At 40.5% G+C, this 20,508-nt stretch overlaps 1 protein-coding gene across 2 annotated transcripts in view; it reads left to right on the forward strand.

The window, feature by feature from the left end:
• Positions 1-16: 16 nt before the first annotated feature.
• Positions 17-20,508, forward strand: part of NUDT4 (nudix hydrolase 4) — a 30,621-nt gene continuing 10,129 nt past the window's right edge. For both annotated transcript variants that reach the window (XM_026123176.2, XM_026123177.2), the window contains exons 1-2: positions 17-470; positions 13,967-14,077. In XM_026123176.2, coding sequence (XP_025978961.1) covers positions 372-470; positions 13,967-14,077 — 210 coding nt within the window. In that variant the 5' untranslated portion in view covers positions 17-371. The remainder of the gene's footprint in view (positions 471-13,966; positions 14,078-20,508) is intronic.

Raw genomic sequence — 20,508 nt, forward strand, 5'->3', positions numbered from 1 at the left:
GCCCCGGCCGCGGTCCCGGCGCCGCCCCGGCCGCGGCGCCTGCGCAGTGCGGGGCGGCGCGGCGCCGGCGGGCGCAGGAATGCGCGTTACGGTTAAATAGTGGGCGCAGGGGCGGCCGCCGCGGCGCTCGGGGCCGGGCGAGCGGCACGGGGCGGCGGCTGGGGGGCCGCGCCGGACCGCACCGCGGGCAGCCTGCCTCCCTCGCCGCTCTCCTCCATGGCGCGGCGCCGCTGCTGGGGCGGGTGCGGCGGCGCGGCGCGGCTGTGACGGGCGCGGGCAGCCCGGGCTGGCCTTGCTGCTCGCCCCAGTGCCGAGCGGGAGCCGGAGCGGCGGCAGCGGCGGCCGGGGGCAGCCGGGGTGTCACCGCCTCTATGATGAAATTTAAGCCGAACCAGACGCGGACATACGACCGGGAGGGCTACAAGAAGCGGGCGGCGTGCCTCTGCTTCCGCAGCGAGCGGGAGGACGAGGTGAGCCCGCCGCGGCCGCCCCGCACGTGCGGCGGCGGCCGCCCCGCCGCGACCCTCTGCGCTGCCCGGCGCTTTGTCTCGCCGCGGTTCCTCCTTTGCTTGTTAATTTTTCACGCTTTTTTTTCGCTTTTCTCCCCGTGCGCTGGGGCGGGGGGGCGGCTTCGTGCCTCTCACCCACCATCTTGGGGGCGCGGAGCCCTGCGCGCTCCCGGGCGCGGCGCCGCCGCCGGGCGGCACCCCGCGGGGAGGGAGGGGGGCGCGAAACTCCGCAGTTCTGGTTAAAGCCCGATTTATGCACCCTAAACAAAAAGAATCCCGAATCAATTAATGCAGAATGGCGCACTGAGAGCAGAACTAGCGCTGCGCTTAAAATGAGCCCTCCCTGCTGTAGATAAGGGGGGGGGGGGAAACCTTGTCTTCTAAAAACCTGTGTTTTGTGTTTTCCCCTCCCTTTTTCACCCCCCCTCCTTTTTCCGCAACGCAGGGGAGTAAAACTATACTTAAAAGTATTTTGTATAAGGAGCTGGGGCAGTGTTTGGTTTTTTGTTTTGTTTTTTTTTTCATTTTTAAGAGGACAGATGAATAGTGCTAAGTGGCGGTTTTACCTTGCAGCAGAATCGGGAGGTGGCAACCAAGTTGCCCTATATCCTTAGCCAAGGTCAGTTACCTTGGCAGTTACCTGAAAACTTCTCTGATGGTTTCATTGCACAACGCGTTTAGATATTGTCTCAGGCTGAAACTGTGCCCTTTGCTAATTTTTTGCTTTCGTTTTGATTTTTTTTTAGTGGTTGTGAAATAGTCATAAATATTAGGGCTTATTTTCCCCCTTCAGCTATTTGCTGGAAGAAGCTAGTGTCCTATCCAAGCTGTCAATATGACAAATTTCTTATGCATCTGTAAGTATCCAGTAGGAGAGGCCTCTTCTCAAAGTGCTGACCTTAGGGTTCGGGCAAAAATCCTGTATAGTCGTCTGGCATATGCTGTTCTCTATGTAGTATAGACACAGCCTTGTGAATGTACTAGTCAGTTTTTGCTAAACGTTACGAAGGAGAAAGGTGCTGTGAAGAAATGTTGCTAGCTCTGGTGTAGCTTTTCTTTGGTTTCAGCAACACCTCTGATACTCCAGCATGCTTCTCCATTTGCGTGGCTTCAGTGGTTGTCTTTGGATGCTGCCCTGTCTCAGGCTTGTTTGGGGTTCAAACGCCTGCTTTGTGTAGCAGTGACAGCACTGAGGCGCTTTCTTGCAGTATTGGTAGCTGAAAATCCATGGTTCAGGTCACATTTGTCTGTAGCTTCCTTTCATTCTTCATTTTCTACTGCCACTTCTTATTTTCATTTATATCCTGATAAGGCTACTGCAAATACTGCTTGTGCATTAGAACAGTCTCCAAGGCTAAGGCTGGTGGTAGCTGCTTTGCCTGACCTTGCTTTGTGTGGGAAGGGTGCAGGCTGACATGTTGTGCTGGAGCGCTTTGGGGTAGCTTGGATGGAGCACCCATAAGGCTGGCAGGAGGCTGAGTTTCAGTGTTTGTGCAAGTAAACATGTTTGAGGATGAAATGAATGGGATAACACTGAGCCATATTCTGGTCGTAGATGTGGAAAGAGTCGAAATTAGCTTCGAGAAGTTACTTCCAGAAAAGCAATGGTAGCATCTTAAATTAAACCAGTTTGTTCAGTAGTTCCAGCTCTACTTGCCTTGATACAGACCTATCCCTTATGAGCTTGGTGCGTGACTACTATTAACTTGTATTGCCAGCCACATTCCCCAGGCTTGCTGGATGAGGGATGCTTCTGTTGTTCTTGAATACTGTTTCAAGATGTTTTTGTGCAGGTTTACTTCATACTGCATGTAAAGGTCTTGAGTATTTCTCTTCTGCTTCTTTAGTGGTCATACGATCATTTTTCAGCTAACTTACAACTCTGGGGATCTCTGGGTGCCAGGTAACTTCTGCTTTGAAGGACCAGAAAAGCAAAACCTAGGTGGCTGGTAGGGGTAGGGGAAACAGCACACTTCTGTAGAAGCTATTGAAAATAGTTATTTTATGTTTGACCCTGCAACCCACAACTGAGAACTGCTCCTCACTGGAGATGAGACAATAAAAGCTTGTTCCACCATTGCAGGCAACTGAAAGAAATACTTAGCAATGTACTCCACTTTAGGAGTTTTAAAGTAAGAAAGCGAAATCTTGAGGTTTTTTTAAATGGAGGTATTGTCCGTAATACTGTCTTAATGGATCATGCTCTGACTTTAAGAAGACTAGTTTCTGTCCAGAAGAATGAATATTGGCTGCAGTCTTCTGTTACAAATCTTAAAATTAACCTGTCTTCTAAATTCCAGCCTGACTTTCTAAATGGATGGTTCATATCTAGTTGTGCCTGTGCTTTGGCTTGTCCCCCCACTGCCTTGTACTTAGCCTTCTGATGCATCTGTAGGCAGCAGTCATTTCCTTCTCTGCACTCTTTTTGATGGACTAAATGAAGATGGAAAACCTGTTTCAGGAGAAAAGGCTACCTTTTCTCTGATCATCCTGGTAGCTCTCTTATCTCCTTCAGTTTGACTTTTTTTTTTGAATGTGGGTGACAATCGTGGTTACTTTAGATGGCATCTCATTGTGTTGTGTAAAAGGTTGCTGAGAGTTCTCTCTCCCTGCTAGAAAAAACATTGCGATAGGACCTTTTTATCATGATTACAAACCTATCATGCAGTCAGTCATCTTGTAATCAGCAGTAGCATCCAAGTCTCTAAGTTGTTCCCACCTCATGACCCCTCAATTTGTAGCAGAAATTGTGAATCTAGTGCACAGGATGTTGTATGCTGCTCTTAACCAAATATTATGCTTCTGCAGCTTTGGTACAAGATTATGGGCTTCTTCCATTGATACTCTAATCTTTATGGATGCTGCCTCCCAATTTGGAGACTTGCGGAACTCAGTAACTGGTTTTTGTGCTCATCATCAACAAGACTGGTCACTAAAGTGATATTTGATCTCTATTGTTAATCTTCTAACAAAAGCTGCTATTACTGCTTCCTGGTCTGTCTCCCACCCATTTTGCAGTTCTTGTGCTGCCTTTTTAGCCTTATATTTGGAAGCCTTATTGAAGCCCAGGTTATAGCCACGTTTTATAGATAATGAAGCAACACATCAGTCGAAAATTACTGTTAATTGAAGTATTTTTGGTAAAGCTGTATTGTATTTCACTTTGTTTACTTTATTTCTTGTTTCAAAACATAGGTGGACACTAGAATACCACTGAAGTCAAATTTAGTCTGGTGGTCCCTGCGAACAGTTCAAATCCAGTGACTGAACTGCTGTTCTCTGGCTATGACAGTGTGTCCAATTAGACTTACCAAATGTTTTTTGCCACCAGATTTGAGATTTTTGAGCAAGTTCTTTGGTGTTACGGGATGGAAATTGGGCTTGCTCACAGTATTGTAACCTGTCAAAAGCATCTGCTTAGCCTTCGGCACTGGGATTGCAGCACAAAGCATGTACTTCTGAGGCAGCTGGTGGTTGTCCAGATGAACCAGTGCAAAATCCTCCTTTCCTGTTTCTCTCATCCTCTTCAAAGGACTCTGTGTCAGACAGCTTGCTACTATAGCCCTTTCTGGTTTAGGTTTCCTAGCCTTTATGTTGTGAGACTGTATGATTTTAAAAAAGCCTGAAAATGAATCCTAGAGGTAGGCTGGATAGCCAAGTAATGTGGCTAGTTGCTTTGGATGTTTTTGAGTGCTTTAAAAGATTGTCTCTTGGACTTTCATTAAGAAAGGTTGCTGTGTGTTTTGGTCTTTTTCAATGCTGTTGTTTGGGCTGAAGAGAGCAAGGTGGCTGCACACGAGATGAGGAGCTGGCTGCCTACTGGTGTTCTTAACGGGACTGGAGCAGTAATTGCAGGCACTAGCTGCCCTTGGAACAAAAAAGTTGAAAATGGAGTAGGAGAAAACCTGTAAAAAACAGAACAAGACCATGCAGGCAAGAGATGTTTTGAGGCTGCAGGCTTTGATGTTTAAGGCTAAGCAGACAACAAGCTGTTTGGTGTTTGTGAAAGGCTGATGGTATTGAGCAGACTCTGGGATGGGGTGGCAGATTTGTGAATTAAGAAATGGGAGTTGCTTTTTTAGCAGCTGCAGGGGGAGGGTGGCAGCTGTATGGCAAGCCTGCAGGAGAACCTCTCCCAGTACTAGGAGGACTGACCTCTTCTGCAGGCGAGTTGCGTATGCATGCAGTGCTCCTTGAACACCGGCTTTGCATAAAATGCTGCTGCCTTAGGGTCTGGGTGGAGAATAGGCAAGGAAATTCTTACCTCTCCAAGCAGAGAACAAGGCAGGCCTTTAAGACAGCAAAAGCAAATAGTTATAAATGTTTTTCTAGTCATCTGGATAACTAAAGCAATGTTAAAAGCTAACCTGATTATACTTCCATCAACTACATATTATATGAGTAAATGAGCAGTTATTTTTAAATACCTTGAGTATAAAACTTGAGTGTATTCTAATTACTTAAGCATCTGTAGATGCTGCTTTCTGTAGTTGAATATAGCATTAGAAACTTTACTTGAGTGTTCAGCCAGCAGTTATTAGTGGCTGATCTAAAAGTAGTTTCATGTGAATTTTTAGCAAAAATCTCTTCATGAGGTGTTCAAATTTTGATTTTCTGGTTGTATTGTTCAGCCTTGTACAAGAGAGAAAAATATATGGGAAGGGTATCCTGTTACTGTTGAGACAGTAGTAAGAATAGCTGTTGTTTATTTTGTCACACTGTTATAGCAAATGTAGATTCTTCTGTGACAGTCATATGCTTATGTATCAATTATAGCCTCTTCAACTTTGTGTTTAAAAAAAAAAAAAAGTTCCTCAGCTCCTTGTATTGCATCTCCTTTTTGGTCTGATTTAATCATTTTGTTTCTTGAGCTGTAAAATGTGAAGATTTTAGAGACCGTTATAATGGGCCCAGAAGTATCACCTGACTAGGTAACAAAATGGGGTGTTTTAGAAATTATTTTAAGTAAACTTTCAAAGTGATGAAAGCTCTTCCATATTTGACTCAGTTTATCATTTGGTTTCTTTATCCTTCACTGTAAACCCTCAGGTGTAACCCACAGATAATGCGTGCTTTAAAATATAACTTGGAGTGTGACCTTTACATACTATATTTAAGGCTGACATGTTCCCCAGAATAGGGTAGGGAATGATGCAGGTAATCTAGCTTGCTCTATTATTGTCTAATAGCATATGGGCATATTTTAAAATATCAGAGACTATTCCTTTCGATATGTATTTCAGGCACACTGGTTTTTACTTGCTCTTTCTCATTTTTCTGCAGCGCAACAGCCAGGAGGATTAATTGACAGAGAATGATTGCCTCCTTAGTTTCGTTTCGGGGTTTTCTGATAATTTGAACATCATCATCTTCAGATGCTTTGTTATCCACAGAAAAACAGCTTTCTGCAGTCACTGTATATACACCTCATGTTGAGCAGGGGGATCTTCTTGACAAATTCCAACTGCTTGCTAGAGATGAAAGTCTTAAAGTACTGGCAAGCTGTAGGAATTCAACTATCAACCATGGGAGGAAGCTTCAGTCTTGACTCATGTGTCTTTAGATACTGAACTCAGTCTGCCATGAGTTGTTGTTTAGTGGGAAACCTGTTTGAGGGTTTGGGTTTTTTCCCTAGTACCCATGGTATTGTCTATGCCAATATGAATGTGTTTAATGGGGCAGGCACTTTTGCTCAAACTGGGCTGAGGGGAGAAAGCCACACGGCTATGCCTGGTTAACATCAGGTTAATGTGTCTTGAAACAAAATATGCTTTATGTTTTGCCTCTTAGAAAGTGCTGTCTTTCTTGAACTAGTAATATTTGGAATTGTTTAAGCACTTCAAAAAATATTCTTTATAGCTTACTTTCCCCATCCTAAGCTTGCTTTGAGTATTTACATTTGCAGCTAAAATATAGACTTTCCCCTTGAATTGTCAGAATTAATTTAGTGGTGCTCAAACTTTCAAGTTATGAATCTCTAAAACAATTGAGGGACAGACTACAGGAGTTCCGTGCTATTTGTTGCTAGCTAGCATTTGTGGCTGTGTTCTCTTAAACATCTCTTTTAGATATGTGAGTTCACAGACCACAGGTTGATTTGTATTTTTCGTCTTGTTTGTGGAATATTTATAAACTTTATTTTCATTAAGTGGCTTTTTCCAGTTCTTTCATCTTGAAGGAAGATGTTTTTGGCTTTGGCCAGACACTGGTTTCATAGAACATTGCAATATGGTTTAGTGTGAAAACACTTCAGTGAAACCAGTCCTATAAATACAAATACTCAAAAAACAAAATGTTGTCTTCAAAGATTTTTTTTTTCCCCCCAAAGTATCTTAAAGACAGCAAGGGCTAAAATGTAACAGATACTTGTCAAGAAGTAATCTTGTCACATATTTTCCAATAACTGAATGGTTCCCAAAGATTGGGAGCTCTTGCTTCTGAGAAGTACTTGGAAGCTGATTCCTTAGCTGCATGGATTATGTTGCTGAGTAACCAGTAAAACTGAGCTCTGCTGCTCAAGATTAGGCCATGGTTTCAAGTTGCAAAGAAATGGGTAGAAATACGAGTTTTAGGCATTCTCCTACCTACCACCTTCTGTGTTCTCCCTTGGACTGTATTTGCCAGCGTAAGGGGGAAGGGCTGTACTGTAAAGTGGCTTGGGGACTTACCCAGCTTGAGAGGACAGACTGACTTATATGGATGCTTCTGGGGTTTTCTTCTTTTCTACTTTGTGTGGAGGGGGGGGCAGGAACTTAATCTGATACATGGATGCAAGAAATACACCCTTCACTGCACTATAAGTCCTGTCAAACCTGATTCTCAAAAACATACTGAAGTTTAGGAAGGGATCAAATGCTATGGATGACTTGAGTACTTGTTGATGTGAGGAAAAGAGTTCTAATTTAAGGGCTACAGAAATAGTGCTGTCCATTCCTTATATGCACTCTCTAGCTTAAGACTAAAAGTACTTGAAGCAAGTCAGAGGAAAATGCTCTAATTCTGAATCACTATAACAAGCTGTTACCCAAAAATGTGAAAAGCTAAGTAATAGAATTTTAATTGTCAGGGCAAAATGTTTCCTGAAAAAGCTGATGGCTTTCTCACTATTGTCATACAGCCTTAAAATCACAAGATCTCAAAGGAAAAATCACTTGCAGATAAGATTTTGAGGTGTTGTAAAAATAAATTGTGAGAAAGATATACATATATATTGTTTGAATACCATCTAGTAAAGTTGCACTAATTGATGTCCAAGTATTGTGGTATTGTTTTGGAAAATGATCTTTAAAGTTTTTTTAGCTTGCTTTCAATAAAATTTTGATGGATTCAAATGTGGGAAGAGTCTTCTTCCACTTAATTTTCATTAGCTTGGTGCTTATTTTGCACATACTGAGTAGCTTTCTAATTACCTAGGTGACTTTCAGAAAGCTGTGGATAAAACTTTGTTTTTAAATACAGTAAGGAGGGTATTTCAGACTTCCTTCATATATTGTACAGACAATCTGGTTTTCTGGGTGGCTTTCAAGACACTGTGCGCAAGTTATTCAGCTTTAGGACTAATGTACTTCTAGTTATTATGCCACTTCTCTGTTCCTCTGCCAGTTTCTGTTAATTGAGACTGCATCTTCTTTTTAATTTGATGTATCTGAGCACTGTGCTTTTTGGTGTATGGTCTGTTAAGTACTTTGTTAGAGGCTCTTGAATTGGCTTAGGTTGGTCTAAATAGGGGCAGCTATGGTCTTATGTTTCTGCCCCAGTTTGTACAGTCCTGCCCTTGCGTGGCTGTGTAGCGATCAGTGTTGTGTGGTCAGGCTGAAGACCAAGATTTATGCTACAAGCTAGTTTTCAGCCAGATTAGCTTCCAGAACTAACTCATTGTGCCAGCCTAAGGGGAAAAGTGAAGGTGTAGCAGCCTTGACTTGAATTGTGTGGGGTTTTTTTAATGCTGTGAAATCTCATCTTAAGAGTTTTTTTTTAATACTATACAATAATTGTATGCACATCACACCTAGTGGTTTTTTTTTTTCTTTTGGCATTTTGAAAATGATTGAGAGAAACAAAGGCTGCAAGCAATCAGTCTACTGAGAATGTTGTCAGGAAGGGAAAAGTACTTTCCTTACTAGATGCTACATGTGTGGCATTGCTATTGCAAGTTGTAAAGCTTCATTGCATTTTTCCACTTTCTGGAGTCCAAAATGAGATGGTGATATTCTAGGACAAGAGTACCATGGTAACCTATAGGAGAACTGAGAAACTATTTTAGAGCTACTGAAATGAGGCAGTGATCCTTAAAATAGCAAGAAGTTTTAGATTAAGGAAATCTCTAAATACAGTAGCAGGCTGAAATGAGCTCTCTAATTTGAAATGTGTGCTTTTATCCAAAATTTACACAGTGAATATTCCAAATGTGACCCAAATGTTTGTTTTTAAAGCTTTGACAGAGTTTATAAGAAGTGCAGGCTTTTCCTTGCTGCTCAGTATTGTTCCTGTGTTGCCACATTCAGAGTAGTTTCCCAGTACTCCTAAGGGTGTCCCTGAGCTGAGAATAATTGGAGGCTGGAAGAGTGTTATAGCTTTTCTTGTTCTTACTCTTCTCTTAGCATCTGCTTATGGACATTTTAAAACAAGCTACAGGGCTTGATTGATGCTTCTGACTGTATTTGGGTTAAACCATCCTTATGACTATTTTTCAGGTGCTTATAACCTTTGCAGACTAACCATGTAGGCTGAAATTTTCCCTGTTGAGTGTGCTATGTTAGATTATATCAACTTCCATCAAAGTGGGTCCTGCTGTTTTCTTAGAATAGGGGTTTTCTTCTTTTAAAATGTTTCTGGCAACTGTGAGAACATGCAGTACATCTGTACTCTGTAATAGCAGTTTGACACTATATTTTGTACTGGAGAGGTGCTCATTGCTACTATTTTTGAGTTTCTTATAATCTGACCAGTTTAAAACTCCTGGAATTATTGGCATATGCTCAACTTGATTCATCTGGGGAGCTATATTCTGCGTCATCCCCACACCTGTGTCCTTTCCTCCTCTGTGCAGTGTTTGGTTTGTACACCCCTGCCATGGCCACCTAGCACTGCTGTGCTCTTTGAGTGTCTGCAGCTCAGCTCTGGTCTTTTGGGGGAGAAATGTTGTCTTTTTTTCCCCTCTTGAAAGTTATTCCTCTTAACTGTTGGTTTTTACTAGATGCAGAGTGAAAAAGGGAAACTTCCAGCTATCCCCTTCTGGGAATTCAAACAGCAAGTTGGACGTAGTAGTGGGACTGACTAGCAGGAGTTGATGAGAGAGGAGAAGATGGGATGCATGGTGTGGAGGACAAGAGTAGAAGTGATTAGGCTGCGAGGAGAGACAAGGATATCTAATTACAAATAAATACTGTCTATGGAACAAGTGTGAAACCTTTTCAACTGTAAGTGCACTTTTCCTTGCAAATAATGCATCTGTTGTGGGAAAAATTCGAGTCTTCTAGCTGAGTTACGGTGGCCTTCTGCTTCTGTTGCTTCGTTACTTCAGGTTGTGGACAGCTATGCCTAGAAGTCGGATTCCAGCCCTGAGGGTTTATTTTGTTCTGTCTAGCAAGCTTCGATGTGAACTTTTTTGTTTTTTGGTAATGTAAGCTGATTTTTAATATCATTTTCATAAGCTGTAATGACCCACAGTTAAGGAAGGTAAATAACCCTGAAATTTTGTATAACCTTTAGCCGCTTTCTACTTTTTAGACTGCTTGATATGAAAAATATGAGGAGGAATGACTTTTGGCAGTAACACATTATTCTGAGCTGTTGCATTTTAGTCTTCTGGATTATATGGCTGCTGACTGTTTCACAACTTTCTCTTGACTTCAGAACTTTAAACAGTCTAAAACTTTGGCATCTTTTTCTTGAAATCTTTAGTTGTTTATCTGTAGACCTAACACTTACAGTGAGCAAGTCCCATGATGCCCCATGCTCTGTAATTACCTTTGGTTTTTTGGTTAACCATATCTTGGTTAAGCAGTTTGATAGCTGCTTATTACGAGTAGGCTGGCTAGCAGTTTCTCTTCCTCACTATGCTCAAAGGTCACAGCTATTTCTGGGCTTTAAATGAGGGTAAAAACTTGGTCAATATGTCTTAGTGGAAGAATCTTTCATTTTCCCCTCTTAGCTGAATTGCAGCTCTATTGCCTAACTTGGTAGGTGGAAAAAAATAATAACTTGCCCTCAGTCTTTCGAGTAAGCAACTTAAGAGTACAACTAGGGAAGCAGATTTGATGCCATTACTCTGTACTTTGGAAATATTCCTTTAAAGAGAATTTTCCATTAACAGTAGGACTTTTCAGAGCCATGGGAAAGGCAGTGATCACTAGCAAGTAATAGGATGCAAAACATCTCAATCCTTGCTATGTGCTCAGATGTGGTATACTGCTTTTCCATATATAGAAAGTACTCTATTTATTTTCTTCCAAACCTAATGAAGCTTTTACGTAAAACTTGGTATGCATAGCCCACAAGAGATACAGATAGGTGAGTTGTGTTCTGCAATCTTAATTTTAAATAGATTACTGTTATCTTCTTGAACATGAGCATCCTCAGAGAAGATTTCTCTAGGATGTTCAGGTGACCTGTATCTCTGTTCTCCTATTTTGCTTCCCTTGAATTAAGGGAAGTTGAATTGCTGCTAGTTTTGCTACTGATTTTGCACTTCTTTTGCCAAGTGACTGTGTCCTCAAGCAGTCCCAACTTTTTGGTGCCTTTGTGATCTGTATATTTACAGCCTAGCCATCCAGACACTGAGAGATCTGTATGGCTGGTTAGATGGAAATACCTGAAGATGACACCCTCTAGAAGGAATCCAGAAGAAGGAACAATTGAGTCCAAGGAAGATTCTTTCAGTTAGTTCAGCAAGCATTCTTGGAGTACTTCTCGGCCTCACCATGCAATCTTGTAATTGGTAGCTATCAGCTGGCTGCTTTCCTAATAAAATGTTCTAGGTGGTGGTGAACTGCTAGCATACCCCTGAGATAGGTGTCTCACGCCCTAGTGGCTTCAAATTTTATTATTATAGGGAGAAAGAATTGTGCAGCTAAAGGTCCCAGATGTGTACCTTAGTGTGATCCCTTGGATTCAGGCTGTAGGAGTGATGGGATCATGGGAGGAGAAGGCATAGAAATAAGGATGCTTGAGAAAATACTTCAGTTCTAAGGTTAGTGGGGTTTTGGACAGCTGCCAAAGAGAACTCCCAGGCCATAATACTTCTGAGTTTATTGTATGTATAACTGTAGAGCCTCTCTAGTGGGGTGATGTATTTTAATGTTGGTTACTTGCTGGATGTATTTGCCTATGCTTTTTTTAAAGGGTAATTTAAAACTAATATCTATACAATTCCAGCTCAATGGACTATTGATCAGGCTAGTGATAGTGAATTATATATATATATATATACAAAAACATAAAGTTCTGGCTTTATGCTACACTACCAGGAGCAGCAACCTGATTTATCCCCTAATAGTAATTAGGAAATTTATGCTCAGCCTTAACTAAACAATGAACACTGATTAAAATCATTCTACTAAGCTGGGAGTGATTTAACGTGATAGAATCATGCTTTTGTTCATCATTGTTGCTAACTTTCACATGACTGCAGTGAATACTAGTTCGCTCAGCAGAAAATAATGCATGATGCTCATGCCTGGGATCCCACAAGTGAATCCATAACTTGGTTTTTACAAATGTTCTTTAAGCATTGTCCAAGTGGTTCCTCTTCATAGTGACATGGATGCTTCACCTACGTGTTCAAAAGCTGTTTTTGAAAACCATGTTTTGTAGAACGGTGTACCTCTGCTGGAGCCTTCTGTTAATATCAAAGGATATTAGGAAACAACAATGATCATAAGGATTAAGCTGAGACATGCTTGTGTCTAACCTTGTTGTCTTTGACTATTTCTAGGCCATTAGGCAAGGTAGTTGAATAAAATACTTGAATTGACTAGAACACTGAACATCTAGATCCAATGTCAGGAATGACTCTGTACTGAATGATGGTCTCTCCTCCGTTCCTTACTTAATGTAGGCAAAAGTTTTGGAAAGTAGTATAGTAAAAGTATATGACCCCCCCAGAGTAGGGCAGATCTTGATTGCAAGTAAAATAAATATTACAACCAGAAATTTTTGTCAGATAGTCTCTCTTAGATGCATTTCAGTATGCACAAACGTTGTTACTTTCACTAAGTTTAATTACACTTCTCAGTTTCTGTAGATGAGCCTACACTGTGTTTCTGTGAGTGCTGAAGGGACGTAGTATATGCAACGTGCCTCTTGTTGCCCTCATCAGGGAATCTTTTTTCTATTTAATCCAACAAGGAGATGAATTTAAAAACTGTAAAGGTAGCTGGTGAGGATTTGACGGTCAAGTTGGTCATCTGGCACTGGTAAACATTTGAACCTTTAAACTGAGATTCTTGATGCTAGTTTTTTCTTAAAACTCAAGCACTGATCCTGTTCCTTCATTCCCTGGTGTTGTCTCCTGACTTTAGGCAGGATAGAGCTTATGTAAGTGTTGCCCAGAACATGAAGTGTGTTACTGCATGGGTGTTTTTTTCCATGTGTTCCCTTAATCAAAGTCTTATTTCCATAGTCGTCTACTGCAGCTTACTCTAGTTATGAGGCATCGTAGTTTTTAGTATGTTGTTGAGATGGCTAAAAATGTCTTTTTTCACAGCTCTCAAATTATGGAAGACAGGTCCTGCAGACAATGGTTATTAAATAGGTGTATGTCAATGATATAACTAGGTTATGCAGTGAAATTTTAGGTGGAATTAAAGTGTTTTGAATGGATTTATCTTGTTATTAAATTTTAAAATCACTTAAAATTCAATTTGTTAGATTTTCCTTTTAGAGAAATGTTATAAGTAATCAAATTGGACAAGAGCCAATGAAATACTCTCCTTAACATAATTATGCAGTATTGTAAATGTGCTATGCTAACATATAACTTCAGTTATTGCAAAGAAGCTTGTCTAAGGCTAAAAGTTGCAAGTATTTTCAGCAGTCTTGTTCTTCAGCCAAAAGATGCCATTTTAGAAGAATTAAACTTGTGTGATGGAAATGTCTTAATTTTCACACTTTGCAGTTTATATGATTCTAAAACTTACTCAATATTAGAATTCTGTTATGAGATTTTTTTTGCTCTACACCTTCATTCTTGTGCATGTTTTATCTTTCACATTGTACTTAAGCATCTGAAGAAAGTATGCATGCAGAGAGACAACAGCACAGATGTCTTGACTTAGCAGCCTTAAAAAGGCTAGATAATTTCACTGATTGTAGTACTTGACAGAATTTCTGGTTGCTATTATGTTTCATTTTTAAAAGTTATAATCCATCTTGCCAGGTGAACAAGTGCATTGCAGAAAGAGTACGTAGCTTCTGACTTAGTACTATGTTTAACAGCGATTTGCAATTATTTATAGGTGCTGTTGGTAAGCAGTAGCCGATACCCAGATCAGTGGATTGTACCAGGTGGAGGAATGGAACCAGAAGAAGAACCAGGGGGAGCAGCAGTCAGAGAAGTGTATGAAGAGGTAACAAAACCAAAATAGTTCCCTGCTGCTTTATGCTGCTAATACTTTCAGATGGGGACTGGGAAGAAAGAGGGAAATCTACCTTCTGTATGCTGGATCTGTCTTAAACTTCCATGACTGAGAAATTCATAGGTCTTGTACTACAGTTCTCTGTATTAGAATTGGGGTGTAGTGTGGTGAGGTGAACTGATTGGCTTGTGTCCCGACTCACTTTCTTTTCAAAGCTAAATTTCTGTCTGACTTTATATATACACTGGAAGTGCAGCTATGACTTTATGCCAAATGAGATTCAATAGTAAGGTAGCAGTTCTGTGCTTGTGCAAAAAAAGTTTGATATACAGCTCTTCTAGAAAAGACACAAAGTGAACAAACCATTAATAGATGTGCAGCTACTAAAGGAAGAAATAAGCAAAGCTTTGAGGAAATTCCAAGCTATGTTAAACAGGTTGGAAAGTGATACATCTGAGCGGTTGTGAATTCAATGGCAAGAAGTCCTTGTAAACATACTGAAGGCTGTTATGTGTAAAGAAAGGATCATAGATATGATCTGCTTTTCTATCCCTGCGCCTACCCCCAGTCAAAACAGTTTTAAGTCTTTGATGAACAAATGCGGTTTCCATACTCTACTATGATACTTATTTCATATTCAAAATTCAATTTTTATAACTTTGTTTATTTTTCTGAAGCAAACTGTTAAAAATGTTAAATATTACTTAAATATGTAACAGCTGACACTGTAAGCCAAATAAATACTTAAAGAAAAATTAGTCACTTAAGCTTGCATCATTTCTTGCTAAACTTAAGTGACCATGAATCAACTTGAATTCTTTACATTGTACTACTTAAATAGGAAGTATAAGACTTTGCAGAAAGTGGATACGAGCTAGCAAGTGTGAGCTACAGATTTGCTGCTAGTATTAGACAGTTTTCCCATCCTAGTTTGACGATTACTACAAAACATGAACGTTGTCACTAAATAGTATGTATAAAGGTGTCTCTGAATAGCTGTGCTACCTGCTGCTTTTGCTTGTTCATCCTTAAGATGAGTTCTACTGGGCTGTGGATGCTAGAGAGCTTGATGTAGATGCAACTTGACCCAGAAGCTGCTTGCTTTTGGGTGTCAAAATGAGTCTGAACTGTAATTCTGTGACACACATGCACACACACCCCTTACATGGGGAACAGAATAGTTCAGTGTTCAATGCTCTTGGAGCCCATGCAACAAGATTCAAGAATAAATAAGCCTCATTGATATAAAGTTATTCTAGACTTTTCTGGCTGTGTTCAGTTTTGCTGGGAGAGCCAGTTTTCAGTTGCATAAGAGGTATTCAAATAACTGCTTGTGTGTTTGTAAGAGGAAAGGAGATGGCCACAGGGCAGTCCACTGCCATTTGAAGGGAGCAAAGATCTAGGATTCCAGGAATGAAAGGCAGTAGTAGCACCTCTGGAAAATATCTGACACTTCCAGTTGTTGGGTATGATGGGGTGGGGTTAAAAAACACAGGTCCACTGGCTCAGTATTCCTCTGAACACTGGTAGTTTTAGTCACTAGTGTGACCTAAGACACAGTCTATAAGATGAGGGATAATAAAATGCCTCATCTGTGTCAAACAAGGAGCTGAACTGAATCATAGTCTTCCACCCCGACTCTGTGGTGAATGGCTGATCTTGAAGGGACCCATCTACAGTTTGTATGCTATAAAATGTCCTATGGGAGCTTGGCAGTTCTGTAAAGCTAGCTGGTCAGTGGTCCAGCTGCTCAGCTTGCAGGCAATGCAAGTGATGTATACAAAGTTCTCAGGCTAACTTCATAACAAAGTAATATAGTGGTCAGAGTTGAGTTATTGGGGCTGTAACTAGTTTTCCACTACACATGTTCTGCCCTGGGTGTGTTTGGAGGAATCCTTTCAAGTGTGCCTATTCACTTGGCCTTTGCTGGAGCTTTGCTCATGAATTTCTACAGAGGTGCAGAGCACAGGGAATGAGTTTTGGGGAAGATCAAGCTGGGATAGGAAAGGAATTGGTACGAAATATCATTAGATGGTATACTGTATGGTATAAATATCTGTAGAAACTTCCCCATTCATGTTAAAGTCCAGAGTATGCCCACAGACATTGAGCTTTGTGGCTGCTGCACACTGATACCCAAATGTCAGTTACTTTTGAATTATCTTTTTTCTTGTGGACATGGTTTCATACTAGCAGGCAAAAAAGAGCAAAGCAGAAAGTGAGAAATAGTAGTACTTGCTGTTATGATGTGGTGCAGTGCTGTAGCTCAGTTTTATTCTTGCCCTCATCCCTTCGTCAGGGCAAGGCAAAAGGCTTTGCCATACATCCTGATAGCTCTGGTCGAAGATTGAATCCTTGTCTGTGCAATGGTTCTGTGGTCAGGCCTTTCCTCTTCCTTCCACCAGACTTCCTCATTCTGGGATGAGGTTTTTCACATCAGCAGATTTGAAATGCATTCTTCATGTTTTGTCCCACCAGTCAAAGCATAAGGCATAAAATCCACGTACAAACAAGGCAAAATTCTGCAAGGCAGATGCTTAGAAAAAAGCAGTATCCTGTCTTCCAGAATGCTAAGAACATCTACAGCCCACAGATTCAGGCTTGGGTCTTCAAAGTTGTCTTGTGCCTATTAAAATTCATGATAAGTTACCTTAATTGAAGATACCGCTGCAGTCATTTCAAACAGTGATTGGAAATGTGCACTGAACTTCAGCACACTGCTGAGGGAAAGCATATACGTGTATCTGAGACTCTGTGGCTAAATGGTGATACACACTTTCACAGTCTGTTTACAGAGCACAACTCTTTTTGCAAGTGATTCTTATCTTAAATTCGGATTAAAGGTAGAGTATAATCTAGTACTCTGAGTAACCGTAGGCTGTTTTGAATCCTGAAAACAGATGGCAGCCTCCTGCTCATATGCAGTCTCTCTTTTGGCCATGTTTTGTTCAAGTGCTATCACACAAAGGGGGTCTTAGAGCAAATACATAGCAAACTGCAGTTTAGGAAATGTTTCGAAGGCCTTTCTGTATATTATATGTTATGCTATCCTATAGCTGCTTAGAATATATACACATGGTGAGATTTTCACTATTGTAATTTCTAGTAAGGCTTCATGATAGAAAAGCTGGGTTTGGTAAGTGACAGGAAGAATGGCAACATTATCAGTGTTTATACACTACAGGAGAGACGGTTGCTAAAGGTAAGGGAAAAAAACAGCAAGTCTAAAGCTCTTGCAGAACTGGCTGAAGTAGTTACACAGTTGCGTGCTGCTAGCAGGGGTTTTTGTCTCAGAGGTTAGACAGAGGTTGGCTCACTCTTATTAGGGTAGTTACTTTTTTATTTCTTTCCAGAAAAAGACACAAACTGCCAGCCATGTTCAACTCTTACACACATGCAAGCACAGCTAAAGGTTTTTCAGAAGCTAGTGGCTTTAATCAAAAATTGCTTGCAGACACTTGTTCTGCAGCCTCAGATTTTTGTGCTTGATAGCTTGTGTAGCTGATGAACTTTGCAGTCTTATGGCAGTGCACAAGACTCATGCTGTAGCTTAAGAACATTTTAATGTAGGACATGAACTTCAAAGACAAGTGCCATTTTTAAAGAAAAGCCAGAGTGGTGCTCACAGCTTTTACTTGAGCCATGGAAGTTCATTCTACCCTTTTTTAGAAATGGATGTCCTTTCTATTTTTATACTAAGGTCAATGTCACCTTGCAAGCTGGATGCAGTACAGTGAAGTGAACTGTTAAGAGTTTTGTGAATGAATAAACTTCAAAGGAGGCTCACTGTGGTAGTTGTTTGAATTGTTTCTTCAGTATTGGGTCATGCACAAAGTAACCTGCAGTTCCCATTAATTTATTAAAATGGGGAAATTAAGTCAGTGGGTGTTGTAGTGGCATTTCCTAATGGTAGGAGTGCTAATACTTCACAGTATGAAGCCCACTGACTCTAAATAGCCCTCACTTTCCCACTAACAGTGTTGTATTTAAAATCCTTGTTTTTAAAACCCAAGCAAAGATCCTTGTAGTCAAATATGCATGCACTGCAGTTGCTCCATAGTCTGCCTGTGTGCATGACTTTTTTTGAAGCTCTGTTTAGTGTTGTGGGTTTTACCTCTAAGTGTTGAATGTGAATTTCATTTAAATTCTTTGTTTTTAATTCAGTATGGATGCATAACTGAGTATAAAATGAATGCCTATCATTTGACAGGTTACAGTAATTAAGATAGGCTGTCAAGTCCCTTAAGTACAACAATTTTTTTGCAAACATAGAACTAGGATGCCAAAGTGAAGTTACAGTATAAAAACAATCCCAGAAAGTTATTACACCTGATCTAAATGAGGAGCTATCTGTTAATGAATTTGGAATTTAATCTTTTAATTAGGTAGCATTAAAAAGATGGAAATGGGAATTGTTTGCACATGCAATGGTCAAAGGGAAATAAGACACAAATAATAAAGCTGGCAAGCTGATTATGCTCAGGCTGAAGGAGCATTCTCCCACTCCATTTTCTTCTGCCTTCTCTGGGAAAAAAGCATTACTCTTCCTCTGTTTGTATTTGTAGTATACTGAAATGCCAGTCATGAAAATGCATAATTCCTGAATGACCTGTGGGGATATAGCTCCTGAGAAGAGGAGACTGGTCACGATGGTTAATCTCCTACAACAGTGAAAATGCCAGTAACTTTATCTGAGAGCTCTCACAGGAAATAAAGGAATCTGCTCCAATGAGCATTTGCTATCTGGAAAATGATTTGGTGTTTCAGAGCTAGTACTAGGTATATACTTTAAAAAAAAAAACAAACAAAAAAACAAAAAAAACCCCACTTCCTTTCAAAGGAAAGATTGCAGCAGGTACCCTTCAGGTTTTATGTAAGAGTTTGCAGGAAAGGGCAGGAATAGCCTTGCACTGTTTCTTCAGGAGGGTAGCTATTAAAATACTGTCCAACAGTTCCCACAATTAAAATAACTCTCAAAACTTCAGATTAAGCAACTTCCTGTCCTGGTAGACTGTTAGCCTAAAAATTAAGCTACGGAGTGGCTCTTGCTCCACCTACGGGAAACAAGAGGCAAGTCTGGCTGCATGTCTGGCATTGCAGTACATCTCCATCTGCTGATGATGAACGGCTTCCAGGCCAGAAAGATTATGGGATGAACTGGCCAGTTTTTCCTTTTGTGGTTGTATTTAGTCTAATGCTGAGATATGTGTAAATTCAGATTTAATACATGATCTACATGGTGCTCGTAGAACAATCCCCTAAGGAATTCTATGTGGGTGTAGTGCTTAATTCAGCAGCTTTGTCTGCTGAAGGAAATGCTAGTTCGTCAGGCTTTTCTCCCCAGCTTTAGTGTGTCTCGCTTGTAGCCTGTAGGATTCTCTTTACTTAGAGCTGAATTTTGTTTTGATAGCCTTGGGCATACAATGGCCAAAGGAAAAAAGATGCATTTATTAGAGGTAAATGGTTCAAGGTCTAAACTTTACCCGTGTACTGGAGTAGAAGCTTGCAATTGGGAAAATGGGGCTTTATTCGGCTTTCTAGGAAAATGCTGAAGCATTTTTGGTCCTCTAGCACATTGCTTTTTACACATTTTGAGCAGCTACAATGAGGTAAACATTTGGAGGAAATACTTTTATAGTGGTATTTCTTTTTTTAAAAAAGTGATCACTGTCATTTCATTGATAGGTTTTAAATTATGAAGATGATGCAGTTGAGGTCAGAATAGCTTATTTCCAGAGAAATCATGAGACTCTACTTACTGCCTTTTCCACTTTAGGGTATAGAGGTTTCAAAAGATGTAGTATCACTCTTGTGGATAATATCATTTTGGAAGAACACATTTGCCTAGAGAGTAACTAGAGATCAATGGTAGTAATCCCATATTTAGCATAGCAACATCTAGTTGTGCAGATGAAAATTTGGTTTTGGGGGGATTTTTACACTTCATGTAATTGAGTGCTTCTGATTATTTCATTCAGAATTACTCAGCTAAGAACATGTGTTTAAACCACTGATTTCCATGGAGGGAGAACAGAACGTACCTTTGATGGGAGCTGATGTAACTGCTTTAACAAATCTTTGTGATCTAAATAAGGCCTTTTCCAGGACTTCAAGGAGATCTAAAATCTTGAAAGTTTTTTGGTTTTGTCTCCCCCCATGCTCCATGCTCTCCTTTAGAGCAGTTCCTTGGTACTTGGAAAAGCTTTTCTTAATGGTCGAGAAGCCTGTAGAGTCCATACTGGGCTGTGTTATGCTGTTAAGCCATAGCTCTAAGGATATCAACCAATCTTGTTCTAGGAATCTGCATTGACGTTAGGGAAGAAACAAGCAAATGACAAAATTTGTGCAACTAAAACTATACACCTGGACAGCTGAAGTATTACAAAAATCTCTAATCTGCAGATATGCAGTATTTACATATG

The sequence above is a fragment of the Dromaius novaehollandiae genome, chromosome 1 (assembly GCF_036370855.1).
Source record: "Dromaius novaehollandiae isolate bDroNov1 chromosome 1, bDroNov1.hap1, whole genome shotgun sequence".
NCBI classification, from domain to species: domain Eukaryota; kingdom Metazoa; phylum Chordata; class Aves; order Casuariiformes; family Dromaiidae; genus Dromaius; species Dromaius novaehollandiae.